General features: G+C 34.3%; 2 protein-coding genes across 3 annotated transcripts; one reads left to right on the plus strand and one right to left on the minus strand.

Moving 5' to 3' along the window:
- Positions 1 to 5,087: 5,087 nt before the first annotated feature.
- LOC137001625 (proline-rich protein 27-like) lies at positions 5,088 to 8,453 on the minus strand. Of its 2 annotated transcripts, XM_067360738.1 has the most exons (4): positions 7,127 to 8,450; positions 6,679 to 7,060; positions 6,369 to 6,495; positions 5,088 to 6,294 (listed from the first exon to the last, which is right to left on the minus strand). In XM_067360738.1, exons 1-4 carry the CDS (start codon positions 7,196 to 7,198, stop codon positions 6,285 to 6,287), a joined length of 591 nt encoding a protein of 196 aa, XP_067216839.1. In that variant the 5' UTR covers positions 7,199 to 8,450; the 3' UTR covers positions 5,088 to 6,284. The 2 variants fall into 2 exon arrangements, with proteins under 2 accessions (XP_067216839.1, XP_067216838.1); XM_067360737.1 differs by having other exon boundaries at positions 6,679 to 8,453.
- Positions 8,454 to 13,534: 5,081 nt separating this feature from the next.
- LOC137001726 (uncharacterized) lies at positions 13,535 to 18,856 on the plus strand. The gene has a single exon (XM_067360838.1). The coding sequence runs from the start codon at positions 13,535 to 13,537 to the stop codon at positions 18,854 to 18,856; it is 5,322 nt and encodes a 1,773-aa protein (XP_067216939.1).
- The last annotated feature ends 1,007 nt before the right edge of the window (positions 18,857 to 19,863 follow it).

Here is a 19,863-nt window from a genome sequence, read left to right on the forward strand (position 1 = left end):
CAAAGTTATAGAAGTAATTTATTAAAATAATTTAAATGTACATTTTCAAATTACACAGGTTATTGAAAATAACCGATCTTTTGCTAAATAAACTGTAAATGCAAAAGTAAATGCTACAATACATGTATTTACAATACGTGTGTATTTATATTTCAAATCTGATTGATATACATAATCAAGTTTTACAAGTATGCATTACCGACACTTTGTAGATATAGCACATATCGGAACCAAAAAGTCGTGAACGTAGCACGGAAGAGACCCAAATGATCGTGGACATTACCTACGGGATTCGTAGACATTGGCTACGTAGTTCAATGTGCACGTTTTGTGCATATAGAGGCGCTAGCCCACAGAAATACGTAAAATGCGGGCATGTCCAATGCTGCCAGAAACGAGCGGCGGCATCACACTAATACAACCGAGAACCGATGACGTCACCCTATCCGTGTGAGCTCGACCCGGTCGACCAATGGAAGAGAACGCCGTCTCCCTTCCACCGAGCCGACGCAACAGACGATAAATGCTAAGAAGTAAGTGTTTCTAAGGCATGTGGCTGGAATATGAAAAATCCCGTGTTCGAGATTTGCTTCTCGCAACTTTCTTTTCTTTTTTCCGCATTTGTTTCTAACAGTGTAAATTATCAAATAATCTTTTTTTTGCTTAAAAAATAATAGTTTATATTTATTAATAATATTCGCATATGTTAAAACTAACAATTTTTGAAATAATTCAGATTTGCTATTGTCAATAGAAAAATGAAGTTATTTTGCAATATTGCAACAAAGTGTAAATTTAACATATACTATGTTCTTGCCATTCGCCTTATTCGTTTAGCCATGCTTGCTTTGGCATTTATGTCTATCGACTCGAAAGATTTTACATACCTGTAAAACTTTTAATTATTTCCCAACTTACAATTAGTCACTCGCGTCCTGATATTTTTTCTCCCGTTCAATAATTTTCTATTCGTACATTCGGAGAATCCAAATAGTGAGATCAATAATGTACTTAATTTTCGTACACTCTAGTATCTCAATCTGAGATCGGTGTACATTTTAACGTGTCAAATGTAGACGAATTATTTCTATATAAAAGATAATTAAAATTTTCACACCAACAATCTATGATATATGCTCCATATGTCATATTATATTTTATTCCATTTTTAATCATTTATTTTAAACTACTGCATATTAGCAAAAGTTACTGTACTATGGAGATGAGTGGAGGAGACGGTAACATATATTATAAATGCAGTCAGATTTATTGTACTCTTGTTAAAATATTGTAAAAATAATGTATTATTAGTAATTATAATAGTATTTATTAGTAATTATAATAGTATTATTAATAGTGGTCTTCCGCACCACCTTCGAGGTTCCACTAACGGCGCGTTAGGTTTTTTTAGTGGACCTTCGCCAGGAGCCCTATTATACCACATTTCATTAATCTTTCTATATATTTCTTTTATACATATGTGATGTCATTTGTAGACAAAATACTTTTTTTACACTTGTCATTTACAAGTGCGGTGTCATTTGCAGACAAGATACTCTTTTTACTCTTGTCATTTACAAGTGTGGTGTCATTTGCAGACAAGATACTCTTTTTACTCTTGTCATTTACAAGTGTAGTGTCATTTGCAGATATACCAAATTTTAAACAATTTCAACAAAATTTGGCAAAATTACGACGATTTATATCTTAAAATCTTATTGAATTTGGGAATAAAAATTTTTTAATTTTTTATTTTTATTATTAAAAATAAGCATCGAACAAAAAAACTGCAAATAGAAAAAAGTTTCGTCTCATCATTCTCTACAAGCCTATGTTTAAAAAAAATTAATTTTGCGACTTTCAAAATTTTCATGCTTCGAGACGTTTAGACGATATTTTTACACGATTTCGAGCGCAGAGCGATTTCGTTGATCCGCGTCCTCAATTGTGTTTATAAGTCGCGTACAAACAGAGATCAGACTAGTTCCTTCGGTTCCTTATCAGTTAATACACTTGACGGAAAAGTCGATTTGAAGAATATTGCGAAATATGGATCGTAAGTAGAAAATTAAATTATTATTAAAATCATCATAAGAGATATAAATTATTATTATTTATTAATTAAAAATAAAATTTTTAATTAAATAATATGAAAAACGGCATAAGAGTGATGACTAGATTGATTATGACTAGAATTATGTGTTAAGAATTAGGAATAATTAATACATTTCGTTATCTTATTTCAAATAAAATAATTCCAATTTGATTTTCCTAATATTTAATATTTATTCCTATTCCTAATATTTTCTCTATTCTACGTAGAGAATCTTTATTATAATATAACGTTACTCCAATAATCGCTAATCTCAATCTATTGTTTCTATGTTGCAAGTTTCTCAAGTAGCATAGCTTTTTAAAAAAATTTACATTAAATCTTGCTTAAAGATTAAAATTTTTAATTTTATGTATTTTGAATATTAAAATTGCTGATTCTTTTAATTTTATGTATATTGAGAATGGTCGAATAGTCAACTGTTTATATTCTTAAAGACAATTTTGTAAATATAAGAAAGGTTAACACATATTATTTAGCTGTAGCTCATAATTCTTCTACCGTTTTTCATGTTATTTATTTTGTTAGCAAAATGTTTAATCTTTAGTTTCTTTCTCCTCTCTTATACATATATAACAGTTTTTATTTTTTTTAAACTCACACATAAATGTATTACTAATTTAATAAATATATATTAATTTTTGCAGAGGACATGACACAAAGAGTGGAAAGTATGACGCTGGAGGAGAAAGATGCTGCTGTACAACAGTTGATGCAACAAATGTTGCATCAACAAGAAAAATTGGTACAAATGCAGCAGCAGCTGCATTTGTTAATAAGTAGTGGTGCAACAACGCAGCAGCAGCAGCAGCAAAATACAAACACAGAAAATATCCAAGAGCAGCAGCAGCCGGAGGAACAAACAAGAGGTACATTATTTTTTTTTTTAATTTTTTGTAACTAAATGATTAATTTATATGCATGATTGTTTTATTTAATATCAGGAGACGCGGTAGTGTCTCCGGCCAAGTTCAAAAAACGACACTACTAAGTCAGGAAAAGAATCTCTGGCAAAGTTCGGAAAATGACACTACTAAGTCTCTTATCCTGCGCGCACAAAGTCGACTTTTCGGGGGTTTGTAGCAACTAAAATATAAAAAATTTTATAAAAACACATAGTATATCCTTAAAGGCGGCATCGCCACGACTAATTTAAGCCAAAAAAAATTTAAATTGGTCCAGCCGTTTCAGAGATACAAGCGGTCAAAAAGTGATGTTGGTAATGCAAAAAATTAAGAAACGTCGTCTCCTTATTCTTCTCCTCTGTCCGCAGGGACGAATGAAGAATTTACGGGGCCCAGAGTATTATCATTATCATTAAAATTTACGGGAATTTCTCGCACCAGGTGCCAAGAGTCGACGATTTCGACTTCCCCGAGTTGCGCTACGGGAATTTCTCGCACCAGGTGTCAAGGGTCGACGAATTCGACTTTCGCGAGTTGCGCTACAGGAATTTTTCGCACTAGGTGCAAAGGGTCGACGAATTCGATTTCCCCGAGTTGCGCTACGGGAATTCCTTGCACCAGGTGTCAAGGTTCGACGAATTCGACTTTTGCGAGTTGCGCTACGAGAATTTTTCGCACCTGGTGCCAAGGGTCGTCGAATTCAATTTCCCCGAGTTGCGCTACGAAAATTCCTCGCACCAGGTGTCAAGGGTCGACGAATTCGACTTTCGCGAGTTGCGCTACAGGAATTTTTCGCACTAGGTGCAAAGGGTCGACGAATTCGATTTCCCCGAGTTGCGCTACGGGAATTCCTTGCACCAGGTGTCAAGGTTCGACGAATTCGACTTTTGCGAGTTGCGCTACGAGAATTTTTCGCACCTGGTGCCAAGGGTCGTCGAATTCAATTTCCCCGAGTTGCGCTACGAAAATTCCTCGCACCAGGTGTCAAGGGTCGACGAATTCGACTTTCGCGAGTTGCGCTACAGGAATTTTTCGCACTAGGTGCAAAGGGTCGACGAATTCGACTTCCCCGAGTTGCGCTACGGGAATTCCTTGCACCAGGTGTCAAGGTTCGACGAATTTGACTTTTGCGAGTTGCGCTACGAGAATTTTTCGCACCTGGTGCCAAGGGTCGTCGAATTCAATTTCCCCGAGTTGCGCTACGAAAATTCCTCGCACCAGGTGTCAAGGGTCGACGAATTCGACTTTTGCGAGTTGCGCTACAGGAATTTTTCGCACTAGGTGCAAAGGGTCGACGAATTCGACTTCCCCGAGTTGCGCTACGGGAATTCCTTGCACCAGGTGTCAAGGGTCGACGAATTCGACTTTTGCGAGTTGCGCTACGAGAATTTTTCGCACCTGGTGCCAAAGGTCGTCGAATTCAATTTCCCCGAGTTGCGCTACGAAAATTCCTCGCACCAGGTATCAAGGGTCGACGAATTTGACTTTCGTGAGTTGCGCTACAGGAATTTTTCGCACTAGGTGCAAAGAGTCGACGAATTCGACTTCCCCGAGTTGCGCTACGGGAATTCCTTGCACCAGGTATCAAGGTTCAACAAATTCGACTTCCCCAAGTTGCACTACGAAAATTTCGCAAACACGAAAGAGAGAGAGAGAGAGAGAGAGAGAGAGAAATATGACATATTTTGATATAAAATCTAAAATCTCTTAAAATATTTAGTTATCGATAATCTTACCGTAATATTTTTATGCACAGAATAATAAAACAAATCAATACGTGTAAAAAACCCATTATTTGAAGAAAAAGTATGCAATTTACAATGTACTTTTTTAACAATTATGCGTTTTCTTTATACCACTTGATTCTCATTATTCTAATCATAAAAGTATTACGGTAAGATTATCCAGAACTTAATATTTTTAGAGATATTTTAATTTAAATTTTATATCAAAATATGTCAGATTAAGATATAAAATAACTCGAAAAGTATTAAAAAAAACTTCTGAAAAGTATGAAAAAAAAATTATATTCTTTAATCTTGTTAATAATATTTTATTAACAAATAAACTGCCATATAATAGAATTTTATTAGTATTAATGAACGAAGAACATCTCATCGACGTTGACATCGATCCAGTCGCAAAACTTATAATTTAAATAATTTAATTAATATGTTATTAAGTTAATATAAATGTTACATTCAAAATGTAGAAAAATAATTTAAATTTTGTCACATAATTAATTTTGTACATTTCTGTACATTTTTATATTAACTTAATTACATATTAACTAAACTATTTTACATTATAACACGTCTTGTGTTTTATATAGCATTTAAGTCATGTGAAACAGATGTTTCATTGATAATATTAAAAAATAACTAATAATATAAGTATTGCGTTTGATATATCACAATTACGCTAGATGAAACATAATTAGTGTCATTTGAATGTTCTAACTACATTATTTTATGTTTAACATGTCTTTGATATCATATCATAGTTTTTTTCGCATATTTTGTAAAAATTTTAACATAACCGTGATATGAAGCCAAAGATATATTTCATATCAGCTATCCATAACTTTATATGAATGGGGCAGTTAAATCAAAGACATGTTACAACTAAAAATAGTTTAATTTGAATATTTGAAATAAAACATAAGTATTGCGTTTGATATCACAATTACGCTAAATGAAACATAATAAGTGTCGTTTCGAATGTTTTAACTAAATTATTTTATGTTTAACATGTCTTTGATTTGATATTATAGTTTTATTTCGTATATTTTGTAAAAATTTTAACAAAACTGTAATATCAAACCAAAGATATTTTATATCAGCTATCCACGGCTTTATATCAATGGGGCAGTCAAACCGAAGACATGTTACAACAAAAAATAGTTTAGTTTGAATATTCGAAATAAAACATCTGTTTCACAAAATGTAAGTGTGATACAAAATACTTGTGTTAGAATGTAAGATAATTTAGTTAATATACAACTGACTTAATATAAATGTTACATCTAAAATGTGCAAAAATAATTGAAAAATAATCTCAATTTTGTCACATAATTAATTTTGTGCATTAATATTAACTTAATTACATAGTAACTAAATTATTTCGCATTCTAACACAAGTATTTTGTCACATCACACTTACATTCTGTGAAACAGATGTTTTATTGGTAATATTAGAAAATAACTAAAAAAAATTTTTTCTTGAGCGATGCGACGAGCCGCTTGAACACCATGACTTGATAATACTTAATTGTTTCTGTAAAATAAATGTAATAACTATACATGTAACTATAACTTGTAATTTTTAGAAATTTTTTAATGCTTTCTTACCTTCTTCCTCTGCCTCTTCCCCTGTGTCTGCCCCAGTGATGTGGTGCCATGGATAGCTGATATAAAAATTTCATAAATCGTTCCTGCTGTCGGCGAGCTCCTGCGGCTCTACCTCTCGGTCTATAATCTGTAATTATTAAAATTAATTTAATTACATATGTGTTTTTATAATAGTACAAAGAAAAATATATTCTACGTAATTACTAAAAAATAGTGCGTAGGAAAATATGCAGTACGTAAGTACTAATAATTATACACTATGTAAGTACTAATATATGGTACAATCTTTAATAGATTAAAATTATGTTACCTTGTCTGTTTTGTTTCGACATTGAACCAGCGGCGACGGGACCGGCGGCGACGGAACCGGCGGCGACGGAACCGGCGGCGACGGAACCAGCGGCGACGGAATCAGCGGCAACGGGACCGGCGGCGACGAGACCGGCGGCCACGTCCCGGACGGCAACGGAACGGGCGGCGACGGAACGGGCGGCGACGGGACCGGCGGCGACGGGACCGGCGGCGACGGGACCGGCGGCGACGGGACCGGCGGCGACGGAACCAGCAGCCACGTCCCGGACGGCAACGGAACGGGCGGCAACGGAACGGGCGGCGACGGAATGGGCGGTGATTAAATCGACGTCGACGTCGACATCGCCGTTGAGGAGCGATTCTTCGTTCATCATTAGTATCTGCAATTTTATTGTATTAATTTTATTTGTTAATAAAATATTAACAATATTAAAGGAGTTACTTACATCGTCCTCCATCCTCATGCGTTCACAAATGTCGAAGCGGTCCGCCATAGGTCCCCACAGGGCAGAGATCATTGAAGATCATTGAATCGATAATTAGTACAGATTTGAAACTTTCACAATAATATTGTCATCACTTCGACAGCTGGTAATGTAGTTTGGAGTAAGTTCGTGTAAATGTACATTATGGATTTAGTTATCATCGAGATTATCGATATAAGTAGATCTATATGTCGCGACTATGAATTCGGGATGTCAATGTTCAGTACTTCATTGATCAGTGAGTGTAAATATTGACGACAGAGTGTACCAGGTTAACTGCTTAAGTAGTGTTTGGTATAAAGAAGTGGCTACATAAGTAAGTAATGCATAGTTATTATTGTTACATTACATTTCCATTTATTTTATGTATTATCTTGTAATTATTGTATATGTTTTCCTAACTTTTACAGGTATTTGTCGATATGATTTTCTTGCGCTTACGTTTCCATTTAATATTATACATTAGACAAACGAAATCGTTGTAATATAATGGTCTATTGCCTTCTTACATAAATACAGTTCGTCGAGTCAATTCAATTGTCTTAGGAAATAAATTAGTTCTGCGATTTATTTATCATTGATGAAAACATATTTCTTTAAAAATTCAACAAACCGTTGCTTGACCAATAAATAAAGTTAGATTTATTTATAGATATACAGACACATGTGCAACAATTTTTGATATTCTGTTTTTCTATCCATTAGAATTTGTTCTGTGGGAGTTACATAGAAGAAGCCTGAGCTATAAAATAAAATAAATCTGCGGCTTTATTTTACTTTGAAGATTTTTACGCAAATAACTGTAATAGTACAGACTTTCTGAAGCTTACTTATATATTATCTATACTTTCTGGAGTTTAAAATCAGGTAAGAAATAATTACTATTATTAACATTTCTATTTATTCTATTTATGTATTATCTTGTATAATTATTGTATACATATGCTTTCTTAGCTATCACAGGTATTTATTGAGTAGATATGATTTTCTCGCGCTTACGTTACCATGTAATATATTATGCATTAGACCAGTGCTCGGAATTAGTTGAACATTTGAGCCGATTTCCGCGGGATACGCCTCCTTTCCTCTTCTTACCGCGCGCGCCGCAGCCGCTAGGGCCAGCGCCGCCGAGCGTTAGGAGCAGCACTATCTGATTATAAGTGGGTTCTTCTCCCTATTTATTAAAATTAAAAAAAATGTATTAAAATTTATTAAAAATTAATTTTTTATTTTTAAATTTATTAAGTGGAAATATTTCAATAGATTTCCATGTCACCTATGAGGTACTAATGCTGACGCTTTTTTTTTTAAGTGGTTTCCCCCGTAGGCCTATTCCACTAAAGATAAAAATAACAAATTCTTAATTTAAAAAAAATATATAAAAGAGATTTTCTTAATTAGATTTTCTTGGCCTTTTATGAGAATGAACAATTGATGCAATAATGTAGATAGAAACCACTTTTTAAAAAACGCGTCAGCATTAGTACCTCATGAGTGACGTAGAAATCTATTGAAATATTTCCACTTATTAAATTTAAAAATAAAAAATTTATTTTTAAATTTATATTTAAATTTTAATACATTTTTTAAAATTTTAATAAATAGGGAGAAGAACCCACTCATAATCAGATAGTGCCGCTCCTAACGCTCGGCGGTGCTGGCCCTAGCGGCTGCGGCGCGCGCGGTAAGGAGAGGAAAGGAGGCGTTTACCGCGGAAATCGGCTCAAATGTTCAACCAATTTCGAGCACTGCATTAGACAAACGAGATCGTTGTAATATAACGGTCTACTGCCTTCTTACATATTTCTTGGAACATATTTCTTGGAACATATTTCTATTATTCATTTGTTGAATTTATTATTGAACAATTATTGCAGTTGTTTAGTTAATAAAATTTTATTTATTATTAATATATATACATATATAGGGTGCGGCATTTTAATTCAGACTCCAAAATATACAAGGTGTTTCTGAAAGGTCTTCTCAAACTTCAAAGGCGTATTCTAGCGGTCATAAGGATGAAAAAAGTTCTTATGAACGTGTCCTACAACGCTTTCTTTTCGAGATACCTTTTTTTCTCGACAATACTGTTCTTGGGCGCTGAATTGCGGCTGGCGAACATTTCGAACATTTACTTTGATTGTTTTTTGGATTTAATACTGCACTTTCCAATAAAATTAAAAATTTCATTAAAAATTAAAAAATGATTGTATCTTGAAAAGGAAACATTGCAGGACATATGTTTATAGGAATTGTTTTCATCAGGACCGCTAGAATACGCCGTTGAAGTTTGAGGAAACCTTTCAGAATCATGTATAAAAAATAAAAATGAAAAGAAATGTTTTAAACAAAAGTTGTTTGCTTCATAAAAGAAAAAGAGATAGAGATATTAGTTACACCTTGGGTGGAGATGCTTCAAAGATTTAAAGATCAATCAAGTTTTCTTAAATGGAACTCTTCTAATTTTTTTATAAATCGATTCTTCACCATATTCGACGTAAGAAGTTGTAATGATAGGATGGCCAAAAATTGAATAGTTTAGGAGAATTTTTATACTTTAATTTGACATAATTTTACATAAAGTATGAAATATTTCGTAATATAATCATTTTTCAATTATCTTATCTATATACTCTTCTGCACAAAATAATGAGAGGAATCAATTGGTATATAAAAAACACAGTTATTTTTAAGAAAAAGTATGATAATTTGCAACAAGCAGTAACATATTTTTTTTTAAACATTGATTCCTCTCATCATTTTGTGCATAAAAGTATTGAGATAAGATAATCGAAAAATGAATATTTAACGAGATTCTATCGTTATAACTTTTTACATCGAATATCGCGAGGAATCGATTTATTTAAAAAAATTAGGGTGGCATTTAGACGTTTCAATTTAAATGCCGCACCCTGTAGGTTGTATATACAGTGTGTCCCAAAAGTTCAAAAACTGTTAAATATCTCGAAAATAAAACATTTTTTTATTTATAGGAAAATGTTTTAGAAAAAACTTGTTCGCTTTGAAGAGGAAGCAAGGAAAAGGATATTAGTTTGACTATGAGTGAAGGCGCTTCGACGATTTGAAGGTAAACCTCATTTTTTTAAATGGAAGCGCTCTAATTTTTTTATATAAATAGATTCCTTGCAATATACGCTGTTAAAAGTTATAAGGGTAGGATGGTCAAAAATGGAATAGTTTTCAAGATATATTATATGCATATGTTTATTTTCATTTGACATAATATTTCTACCTGAATATTTATAAGCACAAAATAATGAGAGGAACAAATTGGTGTAAAGGAAACATATAGTTGTTTTTAAGAAAAAGCATGAATTTGCAACAAGCAGGTACATATTTTTTTTCTAAACAACTATTTATTTCTTTACACTAATTGATTCTTTTCATTATTTTGTGCATACAAGTATGCAGATAAGGTAATGGAAAAATGACTATTTTATGAGATATTTTATTGTTTTAGTAAAATTATGTCAACGTATAAAATATCTCATAAACTATTTAATTTGTGGCCATTCTACCTATATAACTTTTAACACCGAATATTGCGAGGAATCGATTTATAAAAAAATTAAGATAGAGTTCCATTTAAAAAAACTAGATTGACTTTCAAATCTCCGAAGCGCTTTCATCCAAATTAATATGTCCATCTTTTTTCCTTTTTCGAACCAAACATCTTTTGTCTAACACATTTTCCTATAAAATGTTTTATTTTCGAGATATTTAATATAAGTGTAGAATTTATGGAATAATTTTTTTTTATAAGCAAGGTTTATAAACAGGATTTATTTATATAGAATAGAAAGCAGCAAAAATTTTTAGGAGATTGCATTGATGATTTAGTGATAATAAATAAATACTATTTTTAAATGTTAATGTGATTACTTGATTTTCAACTATTCAGAAATACTATACAGAAGATAAATGTAGCTTCACTTCTTTATAAGCAAATTTTCTGCAATATTTTATTTAGTATAATAATTTTAAATCTCTGCATATGTTTATTAAAATTATTTTAAACTGTTCGCTTGCTTATTGCAAAAAAACTTGTACAAAGTTTACAATTATTAATCTAAAATTTATAACTTGTTTGTTTTATGTATTAATACACTTTTTTTATTTTTCAGATCCAGAAAAAAATTAGAAAAAATAATCGGCTGCTCTGGCGCTGTATAACGGCTGCCGTAAGCGCTGAATTAAAATATCGGCTGCAATAGCGCTGAGTTTTGGCCCTGGCTGGCTTGTCCTAGGCGCCAAATTAAAAAATCTGATATAGAATTCTGTAACTTTAATTATTCGTTTAAGGTGATTGTGACACTTGCATGACTAAAAGACTGCCCTAAGCGCCATATATCTGTATAAGGCTGCCCCGAGCGCCAGCTCAAAATGCATCATCAGTGTCACAAGTTCTATTATGGCAATAAGGAAAAAGACATTTTGATTTCCAAAGAATGGTTGACAGAAACGATGATAGATAGTTTCCATGCGTTACTCGAAAGAAATTCTGAATATGCACCTCGACCTGTATGGTTGACGATATTTCCTGATCAGATTGTTCCACTCGAAAATCTAAAAAAGAAGCATTTGCAAATACTGCACAGTAATTTCGCGGGCGGACATTGGGTTACTTGTCATTACGACGCAAAGTCTGTTATTATATATGATTCTCATGAAGGCAGTCGTAATGCTAATAAGCAAAATTTGAATGGAGAAATTCGAATTTTTGTGGAGAGATTATTTCCTTTTCATGATTTTCAAAACAATCCGATAGTCTTTCCTACAGTCCAGTCGCAAGTCGACGGTTGTAATTGTGGTCCTATGGCGATTGCGTTTGCTACATCGATTCTGTTTGGCATAAATCCTTGTATTGTGACGTACGATCGATCTTTGCTAAGACCTCATTTGTCTGCAATGTTTGCAGGACAAACAATCACTCATTTTCCGTACCTCTGTAATTCAACTGCTCCATTAATGTTATTACCGTTGGAGACATTGAAAATACGAGAGGCGGATGCACTGAGAAAAAGGCTTGCACGTAGCAAGGAAACTGAAGAACAGCGTTCAAAACGACTCGAGAAAGATGCTTTTTCTCACAAACAACAATATGCCAAAAACGCTGATTTTTTATGCACTCAAAAGCGCAATAAATATAAACAGGACCCTAAAATAAAATGTTATAAAATGTGTGAGGTATATAAAAAAAACCCCAAACCGAAACGCCAGATAATGTGTGATCAGTACATACAAGATCCCGAAACACAACGTCAGAGAGTGCGTAATCAGTACAAAAAAAATCCTGAGGAACAATGTAAAAGAAAACGCGACGAGTACCAAAAAGATTTAGAAAATAAACGAGCTCAAAAACGCCATAATTACTCACACCAATTGCTGTACAATCGGCAAATCAAAAGAAAAAATTATTTTAAAAATGCTGCACGTGAAAGAGATCGCCGAAGAAAATTTAAACACAAACATTCTGACTCAAAAAAACTGTACAACAAAAAGTATTATGCAAAACGTGGTAACAAGTCTATCGTACAAAGATCAAAGACGATCGAGAGAGTAAAAGAAAAATTCAGTACTGTCCGATCTTGGCAAAAGTGTTTTAACTTTCCAAAATGGTCAGAGTTCTATATTCGACGGATATCGAGGAAAATTAATAAACCGGCGATATGTGCTCGATTGGAAGCCGAATATATATTCAAGTGGTGCATGATAGCAAAAAAATCGTACGTCAATGCAGCAAGAAAAGTGTTTTTGTATTTGAAAAATGCTGCTGAAACCGCACTATTGCGATTCAATGAATGTAAGACTTTGAAATATCCAAAAAGCGATCGAATTAGAGCTCTTTGTGGCTCATCCAAACATACTTCGTCTTCCGAAGCATACTTTTTTGAAACTGCTTACGAGCAAAGGAAAAAGTTTGAGCAACCACTTATAATAGGACAGTCCTCTTCTCATGGAGTGATAAATGTTTTACCGTTAATGGATAACAATGATAAAAAGTCAAAAATATGGCACTGTGACGAGAAACGATGCCGCATAAGTGATATTTCCTTGGAAAAGTATGTGAAATTGTTGGAAGAGTTTGAAGGAGCTACTATAAAGAAGATAATGAATGCTAAATTCATGGCGCGGCTCAAAAATTGTTCTGTTTCACATATGAGTAGCAGATTGGGACATCCTCCGGACTGTTATGCGAATCCAAATATTTGCGAATCATACATTGCAACGATAAGCACTTTATCGCCTCATTTTCCTCTCGTGAGAAATATTCGAATAAATGTCTACAAATTGATAGGCAATTATAAAAAATTTCATCATTTGTTTTCAGCTTTGAGATTTGTCAATATGGATAAATTGCTGGAAATTTCCAATGATGCAAAGGTTAAAGCAAGATTTTACAAAAACAATTTGACCGTTAGTTTGGACGAGGAAAAAATTTTGTCGCAAAATTACGAAGCGTTTACAGTTATGAAAAAGAGATTGTTGGATACACCACGTTTCCCTTGTGTCTCTTGCGAAAAACTATGTGTGAATAGTGACGTTTCTGAGCTAAAAAAGCTGAAAAAACCAGTAGAGGGACCTTTTTGGAAAAACTTGATGACTTACGTAACAGAACACAATAGCGATACTGGATTAATTTGTAAGTTTTGTTTGGGCAAATTTCGGAAAGGCATGTTGCCTTCTACTTGCGTTTTGAATAATCTTGCCGTAAAACCATTACCGGATGTTTTGTCGGATTTCAATGATTACGAAAAAATGTTAATCAAGAGAATGAGCAGCTTCCAAGTAGTGCAAACAATGGGCGCTGTTTCGAACAAACATTTGCCGCACAGACAAATGATCCGTAAAGTAAAAGGTAGAACATTTCATTTGCCACTTCCTTTACAAGAAACATTGGATAAGATATGTCCTCCGGAAAATCCTATAAATTTGAAACACGAGTTGCACATTCTCGTTCGAGGTATGCCTAAAAAATCAAAAGTTGTTTGGGAAAATTTGGTGGATATTAATAAAGTGTTTAAGGCTTTGCAATGGTTAAAAGAAAATAATCCGCACTATTCGGAAATTCGTCTTCCAGCGTCATCTGATGATTTATTAAATGAGAAGTTGCAAGAAACAGAATATCAGATCGTCGATGATGGGGGCGAGGAGAGCAATAATGACGAAATAGATGAGGTGGTTGAGGACACCGTACAGCAGATTAAAGATAATGACCAAATCGTTTTGAAACGTAAGGCTTTCCTGACGCAAATTACCAAAGACTCGGGTATTAATGATCAGTATACGATATACCCAATGCGCGTGAAAAGGATTGATAACGAATCTGCACTCAAACTTTATCAAATGTTAAAAATCGAAGATGTTCCAATGGATAATCGTTATAAATATCTGGATGTCATGTGTTTCCCCGATTTATATCCAGAGGGTATCAATGGACAACGAGAAGATAGAAATTTTGCATTACCGGAATATTTATTCATCAGAACGCGATTGATGTCGAAACACAATAGATTCAGATTGAATCCGCAGTACTTGTTTTTCCTTCTTCATGATACTAACAACCGACAATTGAAAAACGGTATATATTATACGATGATGGTTGCTAACGCACGAGAGAGATATACTGCTGATAGATACTTGAACGAATTGAAAGACGAACAATTGGAATCGAATTTAATGAGTATTTTCGGAAAACTGAGAAATACGGATCAATTTTGGCGACAACCATCCAATAATGTGAAATGCATGACTCTGCATTACGGCCCAGCAACGTGGTTTTTGACTTTGAGTCCTAGTGAATGGAAATGGTCCGATTTGGGTGAATATTTACGAGACATGAATCCCGATAAAGAGAAGTTAAGCATTAACGAACTAATCGCATATGACCCTGTTAGCACGTCTAGATTCATGTGCATAAAATTCAAAGCCATGATTGATTTTATTCGTTCAGTTGATAACCCAATAGGGGAAGTAATCCACTACTTCTGGCGATTAGAATATCAAACTAGAGGTATCCAGCACATGCATTGCTTGATTTGGATAAGAGATGCTCCTGTGCTAGGAAAATCGCCGGATGAAGAAGTTGTTTCGTTTATTCAAAAATACGTGACGTGCGAAATTCCAGATAAAAACGTTTCGCCAACATTGTACGAAACGGTTACAAGTGATCAGAATCATAAACATAACTCGTATTGCATGCGTACAAAGAAAACCGAAACAAATATTTACAGAAAGTGTCGGTTTGATTTTCCGCGATCAGTTACGACAAATTTCGTTTTAAGAGACGTTGTCACTTCAATAGTGGGTAGAAAAAATTTACGCAGTAGAAGCAGGTTGTACGATCTTCCTCGCAAGAAGTCGGAGAGGTTTATTAATGATTATAATCCGGCTATCAAATTGGCTTGGGAGGGAAATATGGACATACAATTTGTTGGAGAAAAATCAGAGTTTTTAAACTCGTATTTAACAAAATACACGACAAAGTCGGAAAAATGTAACATAGACTTTGAAATGATAGATTCCAATAAGCCTTTGGCATCGAAATTGTGGAATTTTGCGATGCGTCGTTTGAATAACAGAGAATGCGGTGCTTTAGAAGCTGCGGATACACTATTAGGGCATCCCTTGTATGGTACGGATTGTGATACCATTATCAAATGGATCGACGTCAATGAAGTGAGAAACAGAAAAGTTAAAACATTCAATGAAATTACAGCTCTCGATAAAAATTCTACGAATATCTATTGTCCGTCGCTCATCGATGATCATTATCCAAACAGACCTAAAGAACTAGAATCATTGAATTTGTACGATTTTACTAGATTCTGGGACATTGTAAAACAGATGCCAAAAAGTGACGAGGTCGAATATTACGAACTGGTATCGCGTTTATTTGTAAAGAAACGAAAAAAGGGTAGTTTAATAAACCATTACCGATTCAATGTAAAAACTGAACCCGAAAAGTACTTTTACTCGCTGCTTCTTCTGTTCAAACCATGGAGAGATTCGAGTGAACTCAAAGGTGCGTACGAAACTTACACGGATGCCTTTAAGAATTCAGAGACTGGATTGACGAAGGCAATGAAATATCACGAAAGGCTCGAAGAAATACAGAAAGCTTTTGAGGATGTTACTGAATTGATCGAGAAGCGTGAAAATGATTTAAAAATAGCAGACGGAGACAAATCTGATGACGATGAACTGGATTGCAATCCAGTACAAGCTGACGACGCGATGAAAAATCTGGAAGATTTTGGTAAGATTGACGCCCCGATTAATTTATCGCAAATGATGTCGCAATTGAACAAAGATCAGAAAAGAGTCTTCGACAGGGTATGCCAAGTTTTACAAAATAAAAATCATATTCTACGATTGTACGTAAGCGGTGAGGGTGGTACAGGAAAAAGTTTTCTTATTGAAACGATCAAACATTGGATCAAAATAAATTTGAAAAAAACGACTGCGATATCTGCTCCCACGGGTATTGCAGCATTCAATATCGATGGCCTGACAATCCATAGAATGTTTCAGCTACCCGTCACTCATGAATCTACGCCTAAGTACGTGCAATTGTCAGACGTAATCTTGAAAATTTTGAGAGACAAATTGAAGAATGTCGAACTATTCATAATCGATGAAGTATCCATGATTTCGAATGTGACACTTATGTTTATCAATCTACGATTATGTGAAATTTTTGATACGACAGATACAAATGATGGTTTCTTTGGTAGAAAACACATTCTCTTGTTTGGAGACTTGTTGCAGCTTCCTCCTGTAAAAGGACATCCTCCGTTCGTTAAAATGTCTCGATCAGATGTTCAGAAGTATTTAGGTACCATGGGTGGATTTGACTTGTGGAGATTGTTTGATTACGACGAACTCTTGATAAATATGCGACAAAGAGGCGACAACAGATATCGCGATATACTTTCTAGAATACGAATAGGTCTCATAACGGATTCTGACATCAATGTACTTGAATCAAGAAAAATCATTTTCAAAGAAAATAGTTGCGACGAAAGATTGAATGAACTTTACACTTATATGAATCAATTACCGACCGATACAATATGTTTATTACCTACGTGTTATTTGTGCAAGGTTTTGAACACGGCAATGCTTAATAAAATCGACGGCGAGGAAATTCTACTAATAGCAGAAGATGATGTCGACTGTGCTCCAGCAATGAGAAAAAAAGTGCAAAAAACCTTGGAAGATAAAGATGACAAAGTTTCAGAAACGGCAGGCATTGAAAGAGTAATAATGATTAAAATTGGTGCTAAAGTGATGATTCGACGAAACATTGACGTAACTCTGGGACTTGTCAACGGAACAATAGGCAATGTAGTTGCGGTTAATCGTGCTGCTGATGGAAATATTTATTCCGTCACATTAGTTACTTCGGATAACAAAGAATTCGCAATAACGAGAGTAGACATTAAATTCGAGATATTTCACAAAATAGTGGTACATCGCAAACAATTTCCATTGTCCCTCAGTTATGGAATAACTATACACAAAAGTCAAGGCGTTACGTGTAAAAATGCAATGATGGATCTGGGAACGACTGTATTCAGTGATGGTCAAGCCTATGTAGGTTTGTCTCGAGTGAGTACATTGGAAGGCCTACATTTGATAAACTTCAATCCGGCATCAGTTCAAGCACACTCAGGAGCCATTTCGGAATATAATCGACTAAGATCTTTGTTCAAATCTCAGCTGCCACAAATCGATTTATCCAAGAAAAAGGCTATAAAAGTTTACGATCGTCGATGGACCATACCTAGTATCATTGATAATGTACAGAATCATGGTTGCGAGGAATCAAAAAGTGTAATTACGTGGAAAATATACGGCCTTCTTAATGACGATAATGTTTCGTGTTACGCTAATGTAATATTGCAGTGTGTATTTCATTGCGTGCGTATCAGGCAACAAATACTAAAATATAAAGCATCGAACGCATTGACTGATGCTATATGCGCGTATACTGAGCGTAAATATTGCAACGTTCAAGCGGTTAGAAGATCTGTCGGAGAATGCTTCGAAGAACGAATACAACAAGATGCTTCGCAATTTTTCATGGCTCTAATGTCGACGTATTCTGAAATCAATGATATATTGGAACACGAATTGAAGCACGTAACATGTTGCTCAAATGCCAAATGTAATTACACGGTAACTACGTTGGAAAAAAGTTGTTTGCTAATATTACCTATACAATCGACATTAAAAAGGAAAAGAGGTGTCACGCTACAAACTTTGATTGATTCGGAATTTTCCAAATGGGAAACGATAGACGGCAGTTGTAACGCATGTAAAGGTTCCGTTCTGAAAAAGAAAACCGTAATCGAATCGACTTTATCCATCTTAGTGATACAGCTCAATTTATACACTTTTGTGAACGGTGTTTGCAAAAAAATTATCAACAATCGGATTAACGCCGTACCGACGAATAATATCACGATAGATAAAAAAAAGTACAAGGTAATAAGCGCTATATTTCACGAAGGCGAAGAAATGAATCGTGGTCACTACACGTGTATGTTGAGAGCAGAAAAAAAATCAGAATGGTATTGCTCTAATGACATGAAAGTCATTAAGAAAAACTGGCCCAAAGGAGCACAAGGGGCGTACATATTGTTCTTGGAGCAGATTAAGTGATTTTGGAAATAACTGCATTTAATGACACTTTCCTCGAATGTAAGTGTCGGAATTTCTTTGTAGTAAATTTACGTGAATTTTTTAGATCCGGAAAATTATAACAATTAATCGGCTGCTCTGGCGCTTCATAAAAGCTGCCGTAGGCGCTGAACTAAAACATCGGCTGCCATAGCGCTGAGTTTAGACTTGTCCTAGGTGCCAAATTAAAAAAATTATTTTTGGGCCCCAAACAAAAATTATTTTCGCAATTATAGCGTTTACGGCTGCAATAGCGTTGAATTCAGGCTTGCCCTAGGCGGTCAATTAGAAAAATCTGGGATAGAATTCTGTGCACAAAATGTAAAAAAGTAGGTGATATAGCACAAAAATTCATAAATGATAAGATCAGGCCAAGTTCCAAAAAAGACACTCCAATATGTTTATATTTTAATAATAATCTGAATTTTTAATATATTACCAACATGAAAAGTAACTGATATATTGTTCAAGGTGCAAATTCAAAATAAACATACATAAAATATACATAAAATGTATAAATAAAACTGATCATAATTTGATTCTAGAAAGTAAGTGATATATTATTCTTAGTGCACATACAAAATTTTTTAAAATTTAATTAAAATAACAAAATATTTATTAAAAAATACAAAAACACTTGGCGCTGCCAACGGGCTTCACCATCCCCCCTCCCCCTAGCGCAACCCCTTTACGCCATTTCCCCCTTTCCTCCCCTCCCCCCCCCGTCAAGAGGCTCCACCACCCCTCCACCCCTTTACATCTTTACACCTATAGTATTATGAAACAACGAAAATGAGTAATAATGTAATAATAGCATGATTAACTGACATCATGTAATTAATTGACATTATGTAAGTTAACATGTTGTTCGGTGTGGCAGCGCCAAGTGTTTTTGTATTTTTTAATAAATATTTTGTTATTTTAATTAAATTTTAAAAAATTTTGTATGTGCACTAAGAATAATATATCACTTACTTTCTAGAATCAAA

The sequence above is a fragment of the Linepithema humile genome, chromosome 8 (genome assembly GCF_040581485.1).
Source record: "Linepithema humile isolate Giens D197 chromosome 8, Lhum_UNIL_v1.0, whole genome shotgun sequence".
Classification (NCBI taxonomy): domain Eukaryota; kingdom Metazoa; phylum Arthropoda; class Insecta; order Hymenoptera; family Formicidae; genus Linepithema; species Linepithema humile.